At 61.4% G+C, this 22,721-nt stretch overlaps 1 protein-coding gene across 1 annotated transcript in view; it reads left to right on the top strand.

The window, feature by feature from the left end:
• Positions 1 to 22,721, top strand: part of LOC114502535 (bifunctional heparan sulfate N-deacetylase/N-sulfotransferase 4) — a 77,786-nt gene that overhangs the window by 42,507 nt on the left and 12,558 nt on the right. Inside the window, exons 4-6 of the mRNA XM_028519523.2 lie at positions 417 to 602; positions 2,618 to 2,746; positions 21,184 to 21,366. Coding sequence (XP_028375324.1) covers positions 417 to 602; positions 2,618 to 2,746; positions 21,184 to 21,366 — 498 coding nt within the window. The remainder of the gene's footprint in view (positions 1 to 416; positions 603 to 2,617; positions 2,747 to 21,183; positions 21,367 to 22,721) is intronic.

Below are 22,721 nucleotides of genomic sequence, written 5' to 3'. Positions count from 1 at the left end.
GGGCGCGGTGCGAGCGGCGCGGTGCGCTCTGAGCCGAAGGCCTGGGGGTGCCCTCCGCCCGCCGGTTTGCGCCGACAGTAACTATGGCAACGGCGTCGCAGTGGGACGGGTAACGCTCCCCTCTCTCCATCCCACCGGCAGCGGCGCACTCACGAGCCCTGGGCGCGTTCCCTTCTGTCTCCCCCAGACTCGTGTCCAAATCCAGAATCAGTGTCAGCCACACACACCACGTGCCCAAAGCGCGCACCGTGCCTGCCACACCGTCAGCTTTGTACGGTGGTGAGCGGCTGGAAGACGGGACTGTTAGTGTTTCTGTTTCCCGCAGTGGCACAGAGGTCAGTGTCCCTCCGCCGCGGCCGTGGCCACCGGGTCACCGCGCTCCACTGACCCCTGGCGGACGTCTGGCTTTCTTTCAGGAGCACGGGATCCCCACCCACATGGGGTACGCGGTGTCCCCGCACCACTCGGGCGTCTACCCAGTGCACATGCAGCTGTACGCGGCCTGGAAGAAGGTCTGGGGCATCCAGGTCACCAGCACGGAGGAGTACCCGCACCTGAAGCCGGCGCGGCACCGCCGGGGCTTCATCCACAACAGCATCATGGTGAGCGCGGCGCGGGGGCGGGGCGCGGGGCGCGGGCGGGGCCGCGCGCGTCACTCCCGACCCCCTCACACCGGCATCCCGAGTCCTGCCGCCCCGCGGCGGTGACAGGCCCCGCGGGAGCACGTGGTCTGTCCCCACACACTGGTGCTGGAACAGTGGGTGGTTGTGGCGAGAGCAAGACCCGTGCAGACCTGGGAGTGGGTTTCAGGTAGACGGTGCGCTGCGGTTCGGGGTCGGAGGTTGCCCGAGGACCTCCCCCTTCCGGGGAATTCCTCCGGGTCTGTCCGGTGGGTGGTTTCACTGAGAAGGTCCCAGGCAAGGAAACACCCCCCAGGTCACCACCACAGTCTGCGGTCTGTCCGCAGGCTCCACCACACAGCCTCCGAGGGCTCTTTCCGGGCACACTGCGGAAGTGAAGGTATATGTTTTCATTCCAGATATAGTAATTTAAAAAATAATAATCTGATATAAGAACGATGCATCATTTCCTTTACACGAGAATAAAGCCAAATGCATTTCAGTTGGGAACTCACAGCCTTAGAAAGAAAGCGTAGCCTTCCTCACCCTGAGGTAAAGCAGCCCGTCTCCTGATGGGTCACCTGGCACTCAGGGAGGTGAGCTAACCCTTCCCCCCGCTTTAAACGTGCAATAAATGTGCCTGTCTCCCCAGCCCACCACCACTCAGGTGCCCGTGACCCAGAGTCATCCCCTGTCCATCTGCGCCATCACCGTCTAAAACCAAAGAAAACACAAAACTGCTCAACAGTCATTCCCCGTAAAATATCAATGTTTTCTGATAAGCTGGCCCTGGAAGCCTCAGACTTACATGGAGCTACTGATGGTACAGATGGCGGCATCGGTCGTCACGGAAACAAGGGGGCAGAGGAGGCACGGGTCCTGCCATCCTAACTCGGAGCGACAGGCCCCGCTGGCCACAGCCCCGCCACCGTCCGACAGATGAGGAATAAAAACCGTCCTTTCAACCAGCACGGTGTGCATTCGTTGCCTTGGATTCAACACAAACTAGTATGAGAACTAAACAAAGAATAAATACAATTAAAGCTACTCTGTACAATTGGATGCATCTTTCTCTTAGATAATGAGCAGTTTATTAGTCAAAATAAGTTCTTGGAATAAAATCACTCACTTGCTTTCTCTGTTGAATATTCAGATTTACCACAGAATTAGCCACAGAACATGCCAGAAGCAATCATTAGGTTGTACAACTACTTCTGTGATTAAACTTTCAGTTCAGAGTACCGGAAAAGCCAAACGAGGTAGAGGTGGGCGCGACGAGGACCCAGGGTCCGAGTCCCGGAGCCGGAGGGCTGGGTCGCCGCCGCTCAGGAGCGAGGGGCCTGATGCCTAACGCCCCGAGAAATGTCACCTCGGAGAGTCTCCCACTTGGAGTAAACGAGCCCTAAGAAAGTTTTTATTTTTGGGCCAGTCCTTTAACACAACTGCGCTGGTGGGTGAGACTGAGGGAGCTGAGTGGAAAAGCTTCACACACACTCACACACACACACACACGTGCCAGAAGACGCACCGGCGGGTCTCGGTGCAGGTTAACTCCCACCCGTGGCCGGGGCCGAGCGGCAGGCTGCAGCTGTCCCGCTGGGCACCTCGTGAGCAGGCGGGGCCCTTCGGAGACAACAGTGATGCCGGGACGGGGCGGCCGCAGGGAGAGGGGGGACCCCGTGTGGGATGGGCTCATTCCGTGAAAGAAGCCACAGGCGGAGTCTCCGGGGTTTCTCGGGACTGGGAGGACAGGACCCCGGGCACGTCACCTGTTCATGGAGTCGCCGGGGTCGCGGCCAACTGAGCGGCACAGGGCACACCCTGTAGCTTTGCAATGCCAGCTCCCTCACCATTGCCACTGTCCCACCCAAATCGGCTCTGGGTCGCAGCGAGCCCCGGGCTCCCTCCAGCCGGGCCGCGCAGTAGGGCGGGCAGCCGCGGGTCCCGGCGGCGGTGCAGCGGTTAACGCGGCCATGTCCTCTGTGTCCTGCCCTCAGGTGCTCCCGCGGCAGACCTGCGGGCTGTTCACGCACACCATCTTCTACAGCGAGTACCCGGGCGGCCCGCAGGAGCTGGACCAGAGCATCCGCGGCGGAGAGCTCTTCCTCACCGTGCTGCTGAACCCGGTAGGCGTCCCCGCGGCGCCGTGTGCGCGGCCACCAGGGGCTCCGGGAAGGCGCGGCCCTCGGGCCTGTGCCCAGTCCTCTCCCCATGGCCGTGGGCAGATACCGGCCCCGCCGGAGAGAAGCGAGGCTGCGGTTCCCGATGATCCCACTCCCCGTGACCTCAGGCCCGGCCAGACGCGGGCATGCGCACAGCCGGCGCTGGGGACAGCGATCTGGCTGCACAGGGGCCTCGCAGGGCCGCTCCCGCTCTCCCGGGCAGCAGCCACGCCCACCCGCGTGCGGGGGCGGTGGGGAGGGGGAGGCCGGCCCTCCACGGCCGCGTCGGTGCTGCGCCTTGTGTCCCTCGGTTGGGTTTGCTTCCTGCTCGAGGCCTCGGAGACCTGCCCCCCCTGCAGCGCCTCCACCGGGGGTTCCCTCTGGGGTCAGAGAGGGAAGCCGGGCCTTCTCTCCCTGTGGTCGGGCCCTTTCAGCGTCCAGCCTCCGTGCAAGTGCCGCCACTTCACTTCCTGCCGCGAGAGGGAAAGTGTGGCCGTGGGGGGTCGTCTCCGCTCTGTCTCCCTCCCGGGGCGATGCTCCCTCCTCTGAGGTCTCCACGAGGCGTGTCTGCCCTCGCGCCCGGGGCTCAGGGACGCCGGAGGAGCCGTGTCCGGGAGAGTCACTCCTGCGTTCTGCACAGCAGCGGCGCACTGGGGGGGGGGGGGGGGGGGGGGCTCCAGGCGTACCTGAAAGGGGTTATTTATACAAGTCATATTTGGTATTTATTTGGTATTTTAGATTCCTGATGAAGTTAAGTAAAAACCTACCCCATGTGGAGGTGGAAATTGTAAAATGGATGGGGGTGGGGGCTGAAAATGCTCTGGTACAATTAGTGACCCCCCCCCCCACACACACACACACTGCACAGCCATTAAAGCGACATGAACCGTAGCCACCGCCGACCTCCCTCCCAAAGCCTGCCGGGCCCCCCGGCCTGACTGGAGCTGCAGGCGGAGCCGTGCAGTGGGGGGGCGCCTTCCGGAGGGTTCCTGTGTCCGGCCACAGACCACACCTGCTCATCACTATGACTTGGTGGTGAACTCAGGACAGGGCACACGCGTGTGAAGGACAGAGCCCCCGGGCAGACCCAGCGGGAGGAGCCGTGCGGCGTGGGCCGGGAGAGTGGCTGACACGGGACATCCCCCACGGGCCGGAGCGAGGTCTGGACCAGGCGGGCGGGGTCCACAGGGACGGGGGACCACGCAGCGATGTCGCTCAGCCCCTGGGCCTGGGCAGCCACAGCAGTGAGGGCGATGCTGCCAGGTCTCCGGCACTGGGTGTCCGTGGATCCAGCCACCTCTCCCGTCTCTGCCCGAGCAAACCACTGCTCCCCGTGTCTCTTCAGAAGCCTGCTGGGGGAATCACCCCTGCGCCCACGGACGGGAAGACGAGTTACCGACACGGTTGATCCTCGAACCGGGGATGACACCTGTGCTCCTCCAGGGCTGGTCCCCGGAGGGCAGGCCTGTGGCCACGCTGTTTCCGGGGAGACCACCTCCTCTCCCCGTGTTCCAACGCCTGTGGCCACAGCAGAGTGACGTCTGGGACGGCCGGCCCCGGACACATGGTCAGCGCCAGGCACCGTGACGGCTCTCCCACGGGGCGGGTTTCCCTGTGGAGTTCGACTGATCTGTCCGTTTCAGTCCTCAGTGTCCGGTCTGCCTGTGCTGGTGACAGACGATGGAGGAGGTGGCGGTAGGACCCGCCCCAACGGTGGTGCCAATAACCCAGGGCCTCCGAGCCCGTTGGGACGAGGGCCAAACCCAGCGAGACGAAACCTGACAGGGAGCAGAGGGAAGCCCCAGGGTTGCTCCCAAAGACACGGGCGGCTTAATTGCAGCGCCCAGTAAGGATCAACGTTACGTGAGGGCGGGTTAAACCTGCAGGGGGTGGTCGCGGCTGCAGCGGGCCGTGCGCTCCTACTCCTCATTGGTGACATCCCAAAGGACACGTCGCAGGAACATGGGCTCTGTTGCTGTAGCATCTCACCTGAGAGTCTCACCGGGAGCCCGTGTCCCTCTCCGACCCAGTCAGGCCTGGAAACTGGGAGGCATAAAGAAACACAGGGCAGGTTTAATTTCAGAGACGACAGACCCACGTGATGAATCTGGCAAGAGCTGCGGCTGCAGGGTCGGAGGAGAGGGCGCACTGGCCACGCGGTCCGAGGCTGAGAGGCGGCGGGCAGACTCGGCAGGAGAAAGCGGCCCCACCGCCAGGGCCCGGGCAGAGCTGGGGCAGCCGGGCTGGCACGGCCACCGGGTGAGCTCCGGGTCGTCCCTGGGGTCCTCTGTGGGGTCGTGCCTCCAAGGACACCCAACGCTCCCACGGCCTGCGGGGGTGTCCCGGAGCACTGCCCCACCCCGGAGCACTGGAAAGCAGGGTCGGCAACGGCATCGTCCCTTCTGCTGCGGGAGCTCATCCGCCTGACGGAGGGGACGGGGTCCAGTAACCATGACAAGTCCCACGTGTGTGTCCGGTTCCACCGTCCACGTCCCCCCCGAGACCAGCACAGTCTCCCACGCCCGCGGCCAGGGTCAGCTTCACGTGAGTGCCCGCCCCCTCTGAAGTACGCCAGCACCTCCCTGTGCCCGAAGGTCTCTGACACGTTTTCTTGTGCATTTCCAACAGTTTTGTGTGTGTGTTAACTTTGTTGCCGAGATCCTATTTTCGTACGCCTTTTAAGGTGTCATCATTTTCTCATGCACCGTGAGACGGAAAATGCAAACTGGGATGTGTTTTACACCTTGACTCACGCGTGAACTGTTACCGCCACGTATGACATCTTCCGATTCAGAGACCTGCCAGGAATAGGCTTCTCAGTTTCCTTGGTCACCGGCTTCCCTCGCCCAAATGAACTGTGCAGCCGAAAATTAAACGCCGGGGGGGGCCGTTGGGTGGCACTGCCAAAGAGCAGCCGGGCTGCGCCACTTAACATTCAGGTAGCGCTCTCTCCTCGGCTTCCTTCTCGCCCCCATCTCAGGCTGATGTCTCCCCGCCCCGCCCCCCACTGTCACACTCCGCCGTGCATTTCCCTGGTGCCGAATCCCTCCTGTAGTTCCAATATAATCTTTGTTCAGACAGGAAGAAATATAATTTAATCACGGGCGAGGTGAAACAGCTTATGCCAGGTAAGCCACCATCAGTCAAGTCCAGACACTGCGCCATAAAATATGCAGCAGCTGACGGCGGCGCGGAAGCCTGGGCCGTGTCAGATGGCGCGCCCGTGGTGATAAAAGCTGGAGATGAATGAGCCCTACCAGATGTCATTTTCCTCCCAGCTCGCTTCGGTTTTCTCCCACACAAAGAACAATATGAAAGTGAGATTTTCTAAGTTTTCTTAATGGACATGTTCAAAGATGCTCAGACTCAGGAATGCTTGAAGATGGCCAGGAAACCTGCCTGGTGTTCCCAGGTGCAGAGCAGGGCCCAGACCCCCAGCACTCGCCCGTCCGGGGCCCGTGGCAAATTCCACTGAACTTGGAGCTGACCTTGGAGCACAAGGGGCTCCTTAATGAGCTTCTGGCTCCCCGTGGGTCCATCACAGAGCCCCGTGTCTGGCGGCAGGCCCGCACGCTGACCCCCGCGGCTCTGCGGGCAGGTGGAGAGTGGGCGGCTGTGGGGAGAACCTCAGCGTGGGCAGACCTGGCCGCCCTCCACGTCCTGTTCCCGGTGCACGGATGCAGGGCCGGGGCCGGGGACAATTCTCAGAAGCATGGCACACGTGCAGCACAGCGAATCGGATTGCAAGCAGCCTCCCGAGTCTGCTCAGAGCAGGTGAAAAGGAATTACTGGCGACTGATACCCAGGCATTCAAGTGTTCTCTGATGACTTCGATTTCGAGTTTCTGTTGCCACCGTGCGCTATATGGAAAATTCTAATGACTGGATAAAAGCAACTATGTATTCCACCAAAATATGCCTCTTTATACAGTAACACAGGGCAGGTGTGCAGTCGTGAGCACGTGAAACACGGGCCCATTCTCGTTTATTGTGTGCTCATTGTTGCGTCACTCCCCGTAAGGGCAGCCGCGGGCCTCCGCTGACCCTGCCTATCAGTCCCGTCAGTCACATCTCCAACTGGGTCGCGGGAGGATGGGGCTTGTGCCCCCGAAGTGTGTGTGTTCACAAAATAAAGCCAGTCTCGCTGCTCTCCTCAGGGGAGCTCTGCCTCCTGCCGGCTCAGGGACCTGCAGGCCCTTAGTGTGACGGGGGTTGGGCCCCGGCTCCATGCAGCCCCCCCTCCCTCCTGGGCGGGCGGACCCCTGCAGCGGGTACAGACTGCGGGAAACCCTGTTTCCACTGAAAGACCACATCACCTCTCCTTTTCCCTTGGTCTGGTTTTTTTTTAAGATTTTATTTATTTATTTTTAGAGCAAGGGAAACATCATCGTGTGGCTGCCTCTCGTGCGCCCCCTACTGGGGACCTGGGCCCCAACCCAGGCGTGTGCCCCTGCTGTGAATCAAACCAGCGATCCTTTGATTTGCAGTCGGCGCTCCATCCATCGCTGCTTTTTTACATTTTTCTTGGAGATTCGCAGGCTGCCCGTCACCAGAGGACATGAGTCCCCAGCGCTCAGTGACTCACCCTCCCGGCAGGGCTCTGCGTGGTCTGGGTCCAGGGCTCCTGGGCTCCTGGGGGGGGGGGGGTCCCTCTTGTCCACTCGGAGGTGGGGACCAGTGAGCAGGGGGCCTAGAGAGCGCAGAGAAACAGCGCCGCCCTCCCCTCGTTCTGGGCTGCGCAGGCTTTGCCGCACCACCCAGCGTGGGGTCCCTCCACCCTGCGGAGGGCGGAGTGCGGGGTGTGAGGAGCGCCCCCTACAGGGCGGGCGGGTTTGTCTGCGAACCGGACTCTGCCAGCCCGTTGAACAGCAGGGAGCGAGGCCCCCTCCCCACGCGGGGCCCGCCAGGCCCTGTGGGAACGCAGTCTGCATTCCTGCGTAGCTCCAGACCAGGAACAAGTCAGGAAATTACATTGTTTTTTTCCATTTCGTTTCCCTAGAACGATAAGTGAACACCGCGGAGCTTTACAGGGGAAGTCCATTCCGTCGAGTGTAACTGGATAATTTAGTTTTCCCGGGGCGCGTTAGGGGAGGCGGCGGAACGACTCTTGCGCACGAACACATTTCCAGCAGCGCCAAGCCCGGCCTCCGCCCCCGTGGGCGTGGGTCGGTAGACACGCCCCTTTTCCCCAGTTTTGAGTGACGTCAGGTAGGAATGCGGGTCCCAGGGCTCTGGGCACTGAGCGGAGTCTGGAAGCGAGGTCGCTGAACTCCCGGCGGTGGCGGCGGGAGGAGAGCGCTCCGCACCAGTGGGGCCGGGCGAGTCCGAGGGCTGCGGGCCGAGGGGCGCGCGGCTCCGGCGGGGAGTTGGCGCCCCACCGCGGGGTTCCCGCTTTCACGGTCTCTGCTCCGGCTCCTGAGTCTCTCCGAGCGCCGCGTTTCCTTTCCTTCCTGCGCCTGCCTCAGTTCATGCTTCTGTGTTTCCGAAAATCGAATTATTTTCTTACATGTTCCATTCTGGCTTCTGTGCTGATAGGATAAGGAGTATTTATGTCAATACTTCATTTGCGGGTATTCTTTGAAGAATGTTTTAAAAAGTCTTGAGTTTTCATCTATCCAGTCTCGTCAAGGGAGGTCCCCAGGGTTCTGTCGCTCAAGTTAGCTTGTGCTGGTATTTATTTGTTAAATCTTTCTTTGAGATATAATGAATCTTAAATGGAAAAATAATTGGAAATCGCGGAGGCCAGTGGGCGCAGTGGGTTGGAGCGTTGCCCCTGCACCGGCGTGGCGTGGGTTCGATCCCCCGTGGGGGTGCGTACGGGAGGAAAACGATCTGTTTCTCTCTCTCTCTCCCGGTCTCTCTGGGGTCAATGAGCATATCCTCCGGCGAGGGTTTTTAAAATAATAACAATAATCGGAAACCTGGTGCTTAATCTACAATGAATTGTTACGATGCCACCTATTGCTCAGAGTGCAGGGCGCATGACTGTCAGTGTCTCAGCCGTTTCCTCTCCCGCGTCTCTGGTTTCTCCTCACGGGGACCTCTGACGAGGCCGCCGCTGTATGATGGATGGTGTCACCGCGTGTGTGTGTGTCTGTGTGCGTGACCGAGTCGGGGTGCAGGGGGTGCGCTTCCCGGCTGGCTACATTCTGAAGAAAAAGTCGTACAATTTCCCTCCACACCAGGGTTTGTCTGCAAAAGGGGCGAGAGCGTGAGATGAGACAGAAGGAGAGCGTGTCGACTTTTCAGAGAAAACGTGAGTAGCTTGGGCAGAATTCTCATTTGAAAAAGTGGAATCCAATGTCGCTTCTTTCATCTGTGGCGAGTTTGCAGCCCACAAGCCCCGGGCGAGTCTGAGTTTGGGTTTTGCTCGCCTGCTGCTCCCTCCTGCCCATCAGTGACGTGGGAAAGAGACGAAGGCTTTAGTCCGTTGTGTGTTCGCGTCTGAAAACGTTCTCAGCTGGGCCGCCTTGTTGTGCCTTCTGAGCCGCTTCTAAGTGGTGGCACTTCTGTCGCTGTCGTTTATCCCGGGAAACAGATTGAGCCGTCAAACGCAGGCCGCTCGTTAAACCGGCCTTGTTGTCGGACAAAGCCCCCCAGCGGTGGCTGTCAGAGGTCGCTGTTTTCCTCGGGCGGCTGCTGGTCTCCGGGCCTGTGCTCTCTCGTTTTGAAGGGAAGAGAGGTCGCTGGGCACACGTGGGCCACGCCTCAGCGTCGACACTGGCTGCCGTGTGAGCCTCGCTCAGAATGTGAATGAACCCGGGCAGGGCGAGCGCCGTGGTTAGCACACAGACACTAGCGGCGTGAACAGTGGGAGGCCTTCCCAAACGTCACGTGATTGTAGGTAACACAGATGAGTGAGTTGAACCTGGTAGAAATTTTAAAAACCCAACCCCACCCGCTCAGCAGAAAAGTCTGGGCAGGGTTGATGCCCCCACGGGGGGGGGGGGGCACTCGTGCATCTGCAGCCACCGGCCCCACGGGGTGGTCTCCGCTGGGCCCGACGCCCTGCAGAGGGGGCCGGCCCGCAGCCAGTCCCTGAGGACAGCCGCAGGCTGGAGAGGCAGCGAGACTTCAAGCACAGAGCAGGTTGCGCACCTGTGAGCACAAGGCCCGCCGCCACCCGACAGTCAGGGGGCTTCGACAATGCGAAGACGAGGTTCTGAGTGGACGGGGTCCCCCCAGATGCGCAGTTGTCACTGTTATCACAGTTCCGGGCACCCAGGGGTGCCATTCAAAGCATAAGTGCAAGTAGCGGAATTTCACTCCTCCTTAAGTAGCTATCACAGCCGCTTACGCTCTCTGTCCCTGGTAGGTCCACAGTCGCGTCAAATGAGAATAAAAGACGTGAATTAGAAATCTCTGTCCTCCCATGGTTTCCCCCCAGAAGCCCACCTGCCGCCCCCCCGGCCGCCTGCTGGAGCCAGGAATCGAACCTGCGTCGGCGGGCCCGCTGCACGGCAGGGTGCTCTGCTCACAAACACATCTAGGGAGATAAGGAAGAAACTTAACCACGTCACGTGGCCCCAGACTGGAAGCAGCTTTTAGCCCCCTTCTGCCGAGCTCACCATTGACAAGTGCACGCTGGGGTTTGTGACGGCTCCGGCATCATCGCCGGCCTTTCAGACTCGGGGAGGGGAGCCCATCTCTAAGCCCGGGGGTGTGGGGCCCGGTGGTTGGCAGCCCGGGGTGCGGGGCCAGGGGCTCAGTGGCTGTGGCTGCAAAGTGACCTTCTGGAGACCAGCACAGCGCCAGGCACCTCGGAGACCTCGGACACTGCCCCCTTCTGAGTGTGTGCGCACAGCGGCCCGGGCACAGGCTGGGGGATGAACCAACTCTGGGGAAGCTCGGGCTCCTAGACGTGCCCCAGGCGGCGGCTCTGCTCCTCGCGTCTGCAGCAAGCCTCCTAGCCGCTGCTGCTGCACCCCCTCTGCCCGCAACGCTGCTCCCGCTCCGGCCCCGCGGACTGCAGCGTCCCCAGAGCCGGGGGAGGGATGGGTGCGTGCAGGGCGGCATGCCCGGCCCCTCTCGAAGGCCTGCAGGGCTGCCCACACCGGATCTCAGGACCCGGTTCAAGCTCTGGGCCCTGGCGGGGCGTCTGCTGCCTTCTCCCCACTGACCAGGTCCCCCCCCCCCCGCCCCCACTCGCCCCCTGCAGCCAACCCCCGTATGTCTGTCCCGCCCCCAGACACACAGCACGCTTGCCCCCCGCCCCCCGGGGCTGCACTGCTGACCCCCCCAGGCTCCAGGCTCCAAGCAGCTGCCCCCAGGAGTCAGGGAGGCCGATTCTCCCGCCCCCCAGGTCTCAAGTCAAACCTCTCCTCCTCAGAGAGCCGCTGCCTGACCTTCACCGGGAGCGCCCCGTCCCGTCCGCGTCATCATCGCTCACCGGACAAGCGGGAACCAGGGACAGCCCTCGCAGGCTGTGGGGGAGGGGACACAGGGACTGGGGCCCAGGTGTGATGGAGGTGCCTGCGGCCGGCCCGCGGAAGCAGACAAGGGTTTCCACCCCCAGAAGGGCCAGAAAAGCCGAGGGCGCTGTGACCTTCCAGTGAGGCGAGGGTGTGGACTCTGGACTGACTTGGCTGCGAGGAGCTGGCAGTGTGCGGGGGGCGTGCGGGGGGCGTGCGGGGGGCGGGGCACAGAGGTCAAGGGCCAGAGGGACTGCCCAGAGGGGCCTGGGAGCGGCCCGCTGCTCAGTCCTGCCTGGTCCACGCCACTGCGGGGGTGGGGGGGGGGGAGGAGTGTGGGGCCTCGGGGCCAGCAAGAGAACCCGCACCTCCCCTCCCAGGCCTCCAGCTGCTGTCCCCCCGGCAAGGCAACCCCCCTCGAGAAACACGGCCGTCCTTTCCTCGGCCTCGTGGGGTTGGGGCCGGCTGCTCGAACCTTCTGACACCTGGGCTCACCTCAGGGAGCACAGACCAGATGGGAGGGCGGCCCCCGCCGCCCGCCCTTTACGGCCAACTGTCAAACTGTCGCCATGGCAACGGCGCCCTTGTGCGCCCCCAGTCACTGTGTCTCCCTGCATTTTCCTCTCTCTCCTTCTCTCCTCCTCTTCTCCCAGCCTTCTCCCACCCCTCCCTCCCCCTCCCCCCTCCCTCCCCCTCCTGTTTCTCCCCCTCCCCCCCCTCCCCCCCCTCCCCCCACTCTGTTCCCCGCAAGGAGCGGCCTCCGCACTGCACTCTCCAGCCTCCGCTGCGCCCTTAGGCCGCAGGGAGCACGCAGCTGCTCCGCCAGCTCACTGCCTCCCGCGGCCGGCAGGCGGTCAGAGGAGTCTCGGATGAACCGCCAGGGGAGGAGAGTTAAAGGGAGCGCAGTTTCACAGACGCGCAGGCTTCTACCCTCCACTCAGTGCCTTTGATAACGTGTGCTCTGCGCCCAAGGAAAACAGAGGGAAACCGGTTGTCTGTTCCTACGGCCTCGTCCCACCCCAGAAAAGGACGGGCGGATGAGGTCTTGGAGCGTGTCCTCCCGGTCGTGACCAGGCAGGCGGCGATGCTTCGCGCACCTGGACTGTGGGCAAATCGGAGGCCCCCGGTGGAGAAATAAACGCAGCGTCTGGTGTCTTTGTGTTAGCTTGTGATTGGGCTTACTGACCTCCTTGCCCGCCCCCTGGTGTCGGGGTCAGGAAATGGGGACCCGTGGAGAGAGGAAGCCGAGTGCCCGGCTGGCCCCGTGGCCCCTGCCGTGCGCACCGGGCTCAGGGGCTCCATCCCGGGCGGGCGGTCTGCACATCCCCCAGGACGCCCCCACAGCGACCTGAGGGTCGGGCCATCAGGCCGGGGCTGCGTCCCCACTGAGCGACCCCTCGGAGGCCTTGGCCTGCCGGCGTCCTGCTCTCGCTGCCTCTGAGCCAGGAGCACGCGCTGCCCGACTCTCAGAGCCGCCCTGCTGGCCTCGCCCCTTGCCGCGGGGTAGGGCCGTCCCTTGGGAGATCTTGGGATACATTCCTGAAAAAACCTAGGACCAGAAATCGTGCGGCCCCTCTTGAGCAGTTGCTGTTCTTTTCTTGTGAAATGGGGACCCGCACAACGGACTGGTCCCCCCATTCCACTCGGGCTCTTCAAATGCCTAGAGCCAAGGTCACGTCCCCCTGGTGCCGGGGCGTCTTTGACACGCATGTCACTCAGCCGCTCCCGGCCACAGCGGGTGCCTAGCGACCCTTTCCTCCTCCCGCCTGCCCTCAGTTCGTGTTTAGTCTCCTTCCACCGCTCTCTACTCCCATTCCGGAACCAGGTGAATAACAGCTCTAGAGAGAACGTTAGAATTACGCAAGGGAACAGGGGGTGTGGCTGTAACTTTAATGTGTTTTTTAAAGCACTATAATAATTGCATGCTTATTATAATGCATGTGATGGCAGACATATGTCAGCAGACCTTGGAGAACTCTTTTAAAATCCTTGTCAACTGGCATTTTAGGAGGAACCGTTTTGAGGCGGCGAAGGGAAGAGGAGTGTCTAGCACCCACGGTACTTTCATCGACTTCCTCTGTTTTCGGTGGGAGAGGAACGAGGGGTTGGCTCCCTCGCAGCCCACGCTCGTGTTGCGCGGCGCCCCTGCGCCGGCCGCGGCCCAGAGGAGGGAGGCGCCACCGGCAGCAAACACGTCCTGGCGCGGAGAGACGGACACCGGCGAGCCGCAACAGTCCCATCTCTCCGCAGCAGGGTCGCGCAGGGCCAGGAGGCAATGCGGCGGGCAAGGGCATGCTGGCCAGCCTGGGTCCGGAGACCCCTGTGATCGTCCTTAGGTGGACCCCCCGGGGAGCAGCCCCGCAGAGAGGTTCAAGAGCCTTCCGGAGTCCGGTATGCTGGACACAGAGGGGGTCGGGGATAAAACCCGCGGGGTCTCGGGACCGGAGCGTGCAGTGCCCTACAGGCCACTGGAGGACTCGTCTCGTTATTCCGTCCGTGTTCACGGCGTGTTTTCACGTGTTTGTAAGACTCTGCGGCTGTCCACGTGGGAGGCCTGGGAAGGTTTTGGACAGGGTCTGAGGCAGCAGGATTCTGATTGGAGAGACACGGTCTGGCTGCCAAGTGGAGGAGAGTCAGCGCCCAGGAGGGTGCGTGGGGCCGAGACTCGGGGCGGGCTGGGACTCGGGGCGGCTGGGGGTGGGGGTGGGGGGGTGCAGTGCTGGAGGGACGGCAGGAAGCGCGGCCGCTCACATTCCGATCGCTGGTGGGGCAGGGCCAGGGGCAGATGTGCCGGGAAGGGCCAGCGAGTCCCGATGGTGCAGCGCGAAGAAGCGGGTGGGCGGGGCCGGAGCGTCGAGCCTGGGGGAGGGGTCCAGAGTCCGTGAACTGGTACCTTGGAGTTGGGCTGCACTGCAGGCGCTCACGCCGTTGGTCATTAGGCCGCGGGAGTCTGCCGCAGTCCGCCGCAGTCCAGCCCCAGGAGGGGACATGTGGTGGCCTGGAGGTGGCGTGTGCAGCTGTGGGACCGAATGGCCTATCAGCGCAGCAGAAGAACAGACTCGACGGAGAATTCATTTCCTGTGTTTCCAAATGTCACCCAGACACTGCTGCTCTTGTTGGCCACTGCGGGGACAGCCCTCCCGTTTTCCTCGGGACAAAGAGCAACCGCTGGGCATGAGCGCGCGGATCCCACTCCCCGACGTGAGTCACACGCTGCGGCAGGGCGACGCCGCGGGGCCTCCCTTTGTTCTGACAGACGTCCGAGCCCTGGCAGGGCATTTCCGAGAGACCCAGGATGCGGGGGTCGAGAGCGGACGCCCGTGTGCCCTGGGTGACCCCTGGATGCTCCTGCTCCCCCCTGCCCCCCCTCTGAGTGGCTCTGGAGAACCTGCTCTGACTGGTTCACCGCCCCCAGACGCAGGCTGTCCCTGTGCCCGCGGCTCTTCAGCTCCCGCCCGCCCTCTGGCGCCCGGCCCGCCCCTGGCTGTTCTGGGGGACACAGAGCCAGCCCACTCGGGGCTAGCAGACGCGGTGAGCAGATGAAAACAGCCCTGAATCATCTCCCTGCCAGAGTCCTGGGATCGTTCCCTCTGCCGGCCAGGACGGGCTCCTCATAACGCCAAACTACTTCAGCCAAAATGTTTTAACTCTGCACTCCAAGTGAGTTACTACCAGCTCCTCCAGCATTCCAATGTTACATTTTGCTGCTCCTCTGGATAAGCTTTTGACTTCGTACTAATAAACTCGTCTTGACTCACGACTACAGGTTTGCCCCAGGAAATCGGTAGTGTCTGAATTCACCAGTTCTGGACTGGCCACCGAACTGACCTGCATCGGACATGCAGGTTTCTGAGAACAGGTCGCGGTGGGGGGCGGGAAAGCTGTGCGCCCCTGCCCGAGGCCAGGTGGGCCGGGAGTGACTGACCACAGCCCCGCCTACCCGTGCCTGCGCCTCCTCCGCAGTCACCATAGCGACCGCGGGCCAATAGGACGCTTCTTACTGTCACGGCTGGTGTTTACTTTTCATCGCAGGAAGTCCCTGAATAGGAGGGGGCAATTTTTTGATAGGTGAATTTTAAAAATAATAGTAAATATATGAATATTTTCCCTTCCACTGCTTGAGTCAAACCAGCACCCGTTTGGATGAGGATTCGGAGCGGGGCGTGACAGTGAGGGCACAGAAGGAGACCTGGTCCTTCCCGAGCCCCGTGTTTGTGACCTGTTTTTCATAAAATTTCCTTTGTCTCTAAACCCAATAAGATCGGGACATATCTCACGTTAGCTAATTAAACAACATTTTGAAATACATTATTTCAGTCCATGGTTTGCTTTCTAGCTAAAACTGTAAAAATAGAACACCATGTTAAGTCAAAATTCCTCGGAATAGTGAAAGTGGAGACGTGGGAGAATTAATTCATCGTTCGAAGAAAAAAAGACCCAAAACGTCACTGTGTGTGTGCACGCATGTGTGTGGACGTGTTGACACGTGTCTCGGCTTCGCTCTGCTTTCCCGAGTCTGGTGGAGTCGGGAGAAAGCCGGACCCACGGTGGTGCCGCACGTGGGTCCGCAGACAGCTCTCACCTAAACCGCGCCGCGCCCTGCCGCTGCGGCGCGGGGACCTGGCCGGCGCGCTCTCCGGGTAACAAGCTCTGCAGAACGGACACGGCGGCCAGCTCAGCTGTCACTGTCCCGGGAAGGGCGCTTCCCAGTTAGACCAGCGTGCGGCGAAGTCTGTGAGAGCCCAGGCGGCGACACCCGGCCCCCCCCCCCGTGAGCGCACCGGGGGGCCCCTGCTCACGGTCAGGGAGGTCGCGGGGACCCGGCGGTGCCCACTCCCTGGTCTCAGGAGGAGGACGTGTCCCCGAGCGCCTCGTCAGCCAGCGCACAGGAGTGAGCATCAGCCGCGTGGCCGGGTCGCGGGAGGAAGTCAGCATCAGGGTGCCACGGGGGATGCGGTGGGGAAAGATCAGCCTTAACCAGCCGTTCAGTTTCTGCTCCGTTCTTGGAACAGGACGCGTGTCCCCTCAGCAGTGAGTTCCGAGCGGGTGACGTGGTTTTGGAGTGACAGGCGGAACCACGTGCCCGGTCGGGGCAAAGGTCCTTTGTTCTCCGACCTGAGGGCGCAGGTGGGTGTGCTTACCGAGTGACTGGTGGCCCAATCACTGAGAAAAGGGTGCTTGGGGCGCCCCGAATTCTCGCCCAGCAGTCCCACCGCGTGTGTCCGAGTACCGGGAAGCGCGCCGGCGTCCCCGCAGCCCGCGGCCCCGCTGCCCCCCGCCCCCGTGAAGCTCCGTGGGATGCCGGCTCGCGCCCCCTGCCTCCAGCCTGGGCTCAGACTCCCGTGGAGACGCAAGGCTGCCGTCTGCAGAGACGCGAGTGGAAAAGCCAGGGCCGTCCAGGGGCCACGAGGGGCGCCGCCCTGCGCTCCGTTTATCTTCACGCTTTACGGGAACCACAAGCCTCATCAATAACGCAACAAGCTAATGGGCGTATTTCTAAACACGACGGACCGCTGCGCCGCAGCTCGCCCGCCGGCCGCCCGGGGTCAGAGGCCACCAGCCGCGCATGCGCACTGCTCACCCGGGGACGCGCCCGCCGCGCGGCCTGCGCAGCTGCCGTTCCTGTCGCCGTTTCTCCCAACGGCGCGTTTCCCCTCTGAGCCACGCGCTGGGGTCGTTTCTAAAGGCACCATTTGCAGGCGTTTAACGCGTACCTCAAGGAAGGACGCTGGCCCTGAAAGACGATTTTAAGTTTCAGCGGAAGGCGCTGCGCTGGGCACGCGGGCTGCGGTTACCGCACCACACCCCGAGGAGGACCGTGTTGGTCCCGCACGAAGGGGACCGCCCCGCGCTGCCCCCCGAGACATTCTCACTCCATCCGGAGGGCTGATGCTTCATCCGCGGACAAACGAGACCTCCGTTTTTTATCTTATTTCCCTGTGTCCTTCCTCCTATGTTTTGTGCATTAGCAACTTCACAAGAGAGGCACCGAGTGAAGTGTGTACAAAACCAGTGATTGGAAACTCAGGCGTGTTCCCAGCTGGGTCGGTCGTGACGGAGCTGGGCGCGTGGGGGGCCGAGGGAGGGGCGTAGGCGGCAGCCCAGCCTGCCTGCCTGCCCACGCAGAACTCGGGGACCCCCTGGACGCCGCCGCGGGGGCCTGGGACTAGCCCCTGATGCCTCACCCTGAACCCACCCGTTGGACACACTGTTCCCGCCGGTCTCTGTCACAGGAGGGTGAGGCCCCGCGTGCCTGAGTCCACGCGCCCGTCTGCGCTGCAGTGATTCCAGGCCCAGCTATGCGTCCGCCAACGACGGCGCCCACGGGGCACGGCCACGCCGCCCGCAGGCGGTGCTGGGGGGCTGGGCATCGCGGCCAACACGGGGCCCGCCCAGCGGAGGGGCCTGCTCGGCCCGCTGAAGGGCAGCGGTGCGGTCCGGTCCAGGAAAAGGAATGATGGCCGGGAGCTGTTTCGCACCGCACACCGCTGCTGCCGCCGCCCTATCCATGCCTCAGCCCACCCCCTGTCCTCATTGGTCTCACCTCGTACAGGGCGCGTAGTTCACACGAGCCATCCGGCCAGAAACACCGGGTCGCAGTGCTCCGGCGGCCGCAGGGGTTCTTCTCGCGCAGACCCATGTCCCGGGGCCGCCCACAGACCACCCGCCAGGCCACCCCCAGAACCCTCGCGGCCGCGGTGCCCATGTCCGTTCTCAGCGAAGAGACGTTAGAGGAGACGCGGGCTCGGCTGAGAACCCACAGCGTCAGGCTCAGCCTCCTTCCGCGGCGGCTCCCTCGCTCGCCCGGCACTGGGTTTGCTCCGCGGGCAGAACGCGGCCCGCTCGCCCTCCGGAGTTCTGGCCGTGACTTAGCGCCCGGCTGCCGGCCGGGTTATGTTAGCGCCGCGATGAAGCGGAACCAGACCGCCGCCCTGGTCTAAAAGTGATCTTTGCAGTTCTGTCCAGGTAGTGGGTTTAGCTGTGTCTCTGTCAGATTTTAGACATTCGCATGCCTTAAACTTCCGTCTCAGAAGCACAGTGCGAGCCGGCAGGCGGAAGGTGTCCACGGCTTTATCATTGTATTCTCCCCGAGCTCCACCTGCAGCCTGGTTTTTCATCATAACTTCAGTCCTGAGGAACTGTAATCACCCCGGAGCACACTGCTTTTACACGGTCTTAGTTCTTTATTTTTTTTTAATTTTTTTAAATCTTTAATTCTTCTTTTTAAAGATTTATTTATTTATTTTTTAGAGAGGGAAGGGAGGGAGGGAGGGAGAGAGAGAGAGAGAGAGAGAGAGAGAAACATCAATGTGCGGTTGCTGGGGGCTGTGGCCTGCAATCCAGGCATGTGCCCTGACTGGGAATCGAACCTGCGACACTTTGACTTGCAGCCCGAGTTCAATCCACTGAGCTATGCCAGCGAGGGCTTACGGTCTTAGTTCTTCATCATAGTGGTGACGTGAGCTAAATGCATAGTTATTGGGATCAAATGGATATTACTTTGTGCTTATGAAGGTCTCATGAGAACCACTGCAGGTACATGGCCATCAACCACGGACACCACGTTACGTTCCAGAGACTCTGGGGTTGAGTCCTGCCGAGAGGACACGGACACAGACAGATGGACAGACACCGGCCAGGGTAAAACTCGGGACACACGCACCCTGAGCCAGCTCCAGCAAGGCCACGTGAACCCCCAGGAAGAACGTTTTATCACCTGGCATTCGGGGCATTTAATCTAGACTTCTGTCTAAACAAGCTGTGTAAAGACTTAAGAAATAGCCTTTCTCCTCTGACCTTTAGAGTAAGCAGCTTTGGATGCAGCCCAGGGGACAAACAGGCTGCAAGAGGGTTGGGAGCGGTTCAGCCTCCAAAGGTGGATCTGCAGTCTCTCCACAAGACTCTCCTCAAACGCCGCCATCCCTTGTCTCATAAGTTTCCGTGTGAGAGTCCCCAAATAATCTATCTTCTGTCATTTCCATTGAAAAGAAACCACTCTTTAAGTTACCAAGCTAATACTCACATGGGTTTCTATATTTTCTTCTGCAGACAGATATTCCTTCTCTTTTATTTTCAAAAAGGCAGAAGGAAAAACAACGTCGGCTGCCAACCTCTGTATGAAGCTGTTGGGGTGAGGGTGTCGCACAGGATGGTCAGGACGGTTCTCCAGCCACCGGGTGGCCCAGGAGACCTGAGGCCTGGACGCCGGGGCCTCCCCGGGGCGCGGTCAGTGGCTGCGCTGCCCCCTGGGTGTCTTGAGGCCTCATGTTTCACGTGGACTGGCTCAGACTCGCTGCTCCTCGCTCCGAGCCTCCAGTTACTATCTTGCGTCCCCGACCCCGCCTTCAGCCGCGGCGGGAGGGTCTCGGGTCAGCTCACTGGTTTCCGGGACAGGCCTGCAGCCTCCCCCGCGTGCAGGGCGCAGAGGGAGGAGAGGGGGTTCTGCACAGTCCAGGGGGCGCTGGGCGGTCTCGGCCGTGACTCCCAGCAGACGGGCCCTCGGGCGCGCCGGGTGCAGGCTCTGGGGAGAGCCGGGCTTCACTCGCTCAGACCACAGGCGCTCCCAGAGCCCGTCTCCGGAACCACGCTGCCGAGCGCACGACCTGGCCGAGCAGCTGGCTGCTCCCACCAGGCCGCGATGACGTCAAGGTGCGGCGGGCACGGAAAACCACCTTCATTCCCACAGGAGCCTGGCGGGAACAGGGGCTCTCCCCGAAGAGCCGGGCCAGGCCGGCGGGGCCAGGCCGCGGCGCTCGCCCTCCCTGTGCGCGCTGACCCGCCCTTCCCTGGGTTCAGGTCCCACGTTCCGTCTGCTGCGCTGTCATTATTCGTGACATTTGATTGCTTTTGCTTTTCTAATGAAGTTAATAAAGCACGTAATTATAAAATGGCTGCTCTGAAATATTGATAGAGCTAAGTCACAAGTGACGAAGTGAATCTCAGCACGTCTACCCACGTGGACTGAGGCCCAAGTGCGCCTGCGTCTGTGGTCGGCCTGCCAGCCGCCTGTGAGCTGCGGTGGCGCCCTCTGCCGCTCAGATGGAGGCTGTGCGCGTCCTCCGCACGGAGGGGTCCGAGTCGTTCCTTCCACCGCGCGCCCTGCGGTGGTTCACTGGGTCACATCCTATTCGGGTTCCGAGTTTGCGCTGTTTCTTCAGCAGCAATTGGTCTAGGTTTCACTCTTTCCTAGTCTCTGATCCACAAAAACACGTTGGAAAATACTGAGGTCGGAAAACTTGTAGGAGGATCATGAGCGCGGGAGAGTGTTTGGCTACATGAAGTCAGGCCCTTTACTGCAGTAAAAATGCCTCATCACACCGGAAGGAAGCCAGCTTCCGTGAGCCTCTCTGCGCACCTGCAGCAGCAAAGGTCTGGAAGGGGCGTCTGAATCAGGACCGGCTGGTTCTGCCTCACCACTGGCCGGGCGGGGATGAGGTTACCGGGTGTGGGAGCAGTGCCGTCCCGAGAGCAGGGGAGGACGCCCAGCCGGCCTCAGCCGTGACTGTAGGCGTCAGCTCAGGAGAGACGACTGCAGTGGGACTGAACATGCGGCCCCAGCCAGGCCCCACGGGCCGGGCGGCTTAAACACACACACGTGTTTTCTGCCAGCTCCCCGTCCCGGAGGCTGGGGTCGCTGGGCTCGCCCCCACACACACAGTTGGGGGCAGGGGCAGGGGAGAGAGACAGCGAGAGACCCCTCTTCTCACAAGGGCAGCAGACCTGTCAGGGTAGGTCCCCACCCTGACGCCGCCATTCAACCTTCACGGCCTCCCTCAGGGCCGTACCTCTGCGCACAGTCACAGCGGGGGCCACAGTTTCCACACGTGAATTCGGGGGCCACAGTTCCACCCGGAACACCGCCCAACACGATGATGGTGCTTCTCACGGAATCCCAAAGTCAGGGGAGCTACTGCCCAGAGCTTCTCTGCCACTTGGGGGCCTTTGCCTGTGATATTTCACGCTCGTTCTCATCCCCCCTTTCACCTTTCAGATCAGCATTTTCATGACCCACCTGTCCAACTACGGGAATGACCGCCTGGGCTCGTACACCTTCGTGCACCTGGCCAACTTCGTGCAGAGCTGGACCAACCTGCGGCTGCAGACCCTGCCCCCCGTGCAGCTGGCCCGCAAGTACTTCGAGCTCTTCCCGGAGCAGAGAGACCCTCTCTGGCAGGTAACTGGGGTCTCCGGGGTGGGCTGGGGGGAGGGGTTGGCGGTGGGGGGGGAGGAGGAACCAGGAGGGCGGAGCTGCGTTAGGGCGCTACTGGAGGTGGTCGAGCTGGCATTTACATGAGCTTCTTCTTTGTCCAATCGTTTCCTTCTCTCCGATGATACACTTGGATTGTCCCATGGGTTGTTTGTATTCCTTTGCTGGCTTGTCTTTCTGAGGTGTTGTTCATCGGTCCAGTTGCTGGGGGAACTTCTGCATTCAGCCGGGCTCAGGTGGGCTAGAGAGCAGAAACCAAAGCGCTGCCGCCTGAGGCCCCAGAACCAGACTCCCAGGCGGATGCGCCCAGCACGGAGGGTGTGAATAAACTGCAAAAAGCCTTTTCGCCTCCTGCTTCATATGGAGTCTGTCTTCCCTGTGTCTTTACGCTCCTTTGAATCGAACCAGTCTTTCCCTGGGATCAGATCCGCTGACACACGGGGCTGCCAGAGTCGGGACGCCTTTCTCAAACAGCCCAGCCTCACGTGGGAGCCCTAACCTAACCCTCCACTGTTAGCGAGAAGCACGAATGACCTCCCTCCCCAGGTGCTCCGTGTGTCTCCCAGACAGGGGTACCGGTGCCCCCACCGTGGGAACCTGACAGGGAGACTGGAGAAACGTGAGCAGAATCATCGCTGGTGACGTGTTACAGCCCGGATGGCGACCTCTGAGCATCCCGCGGGTTGTACCCGCCGGTTCACACCTGCCGGTGTGACTCCCGCCGGGGAGGGGCCCCGAGAAGTGACGGGTGTTAAGAAACCAGGTGTTCACCCACGTCCCGTGTTACGAAGAAACGCCTGTCCTCGTCTTGTACAAAGTCCGCGCGGCCGGGCATGCTCTGCCCAGCAGCCTCCGGAGCAGACGACTCAGTGGGGAGATGGGCCTGCAGGCCGGGGGTGCCTGGCCGAGAGCACGTTCGTGAGGCTGAACGTGGGAAGCTCACCTACCTGTGTTGAGCATTTTCTGGTGTGTCTCCTACGTTTAATTTGATTCCGTTCTGCTCAGAGCTGGATGGGATGTGGGGAATTCCGTGGTCCTGCAGAGCCTGCATTCGACAAAACAGCCCGAAGAACTGAAACCAAAGACGACTTATTTGACAGGTTTCACCTTGAAAAATCACTTGTCAGGAAAAGACATTCTAAATGGGAAACTGCTGTGAAGATATTGCTGCCTAATATCTAGACATTTCAATATAGAAAAAAATCAAATCGAAAATATTTCCCTTTGGCAGAACCTACACCGAGCTAGCCTCGACCCCACAGCGGGAGCACCCCGTGGGAACTCCGCGGCCGGTAGGGAAGATCGGCTGGAAGTGCCAGCGT

The sequence above is a fragment of the Phyllostomus discolor genome, chromosome 8, assembly GCF_004126475.2.
Source record: "Phyllostomus discolor isolate MPI-MPIP mPhyDis1 chromosome 8, mPhyDis1.pri.v3, whole genome shotgun sequence".
NCBI lineage: Eukaryota > Metazoa > Chordata > Mammalia > Chiroptera > Phyllostomidae > Phyllostomus > Phyllostomus discolor.
Note: the sequence above shows the minus strand (reverse complement) of the source record. Positions and strands in the feature narration are given on the sequence as shown.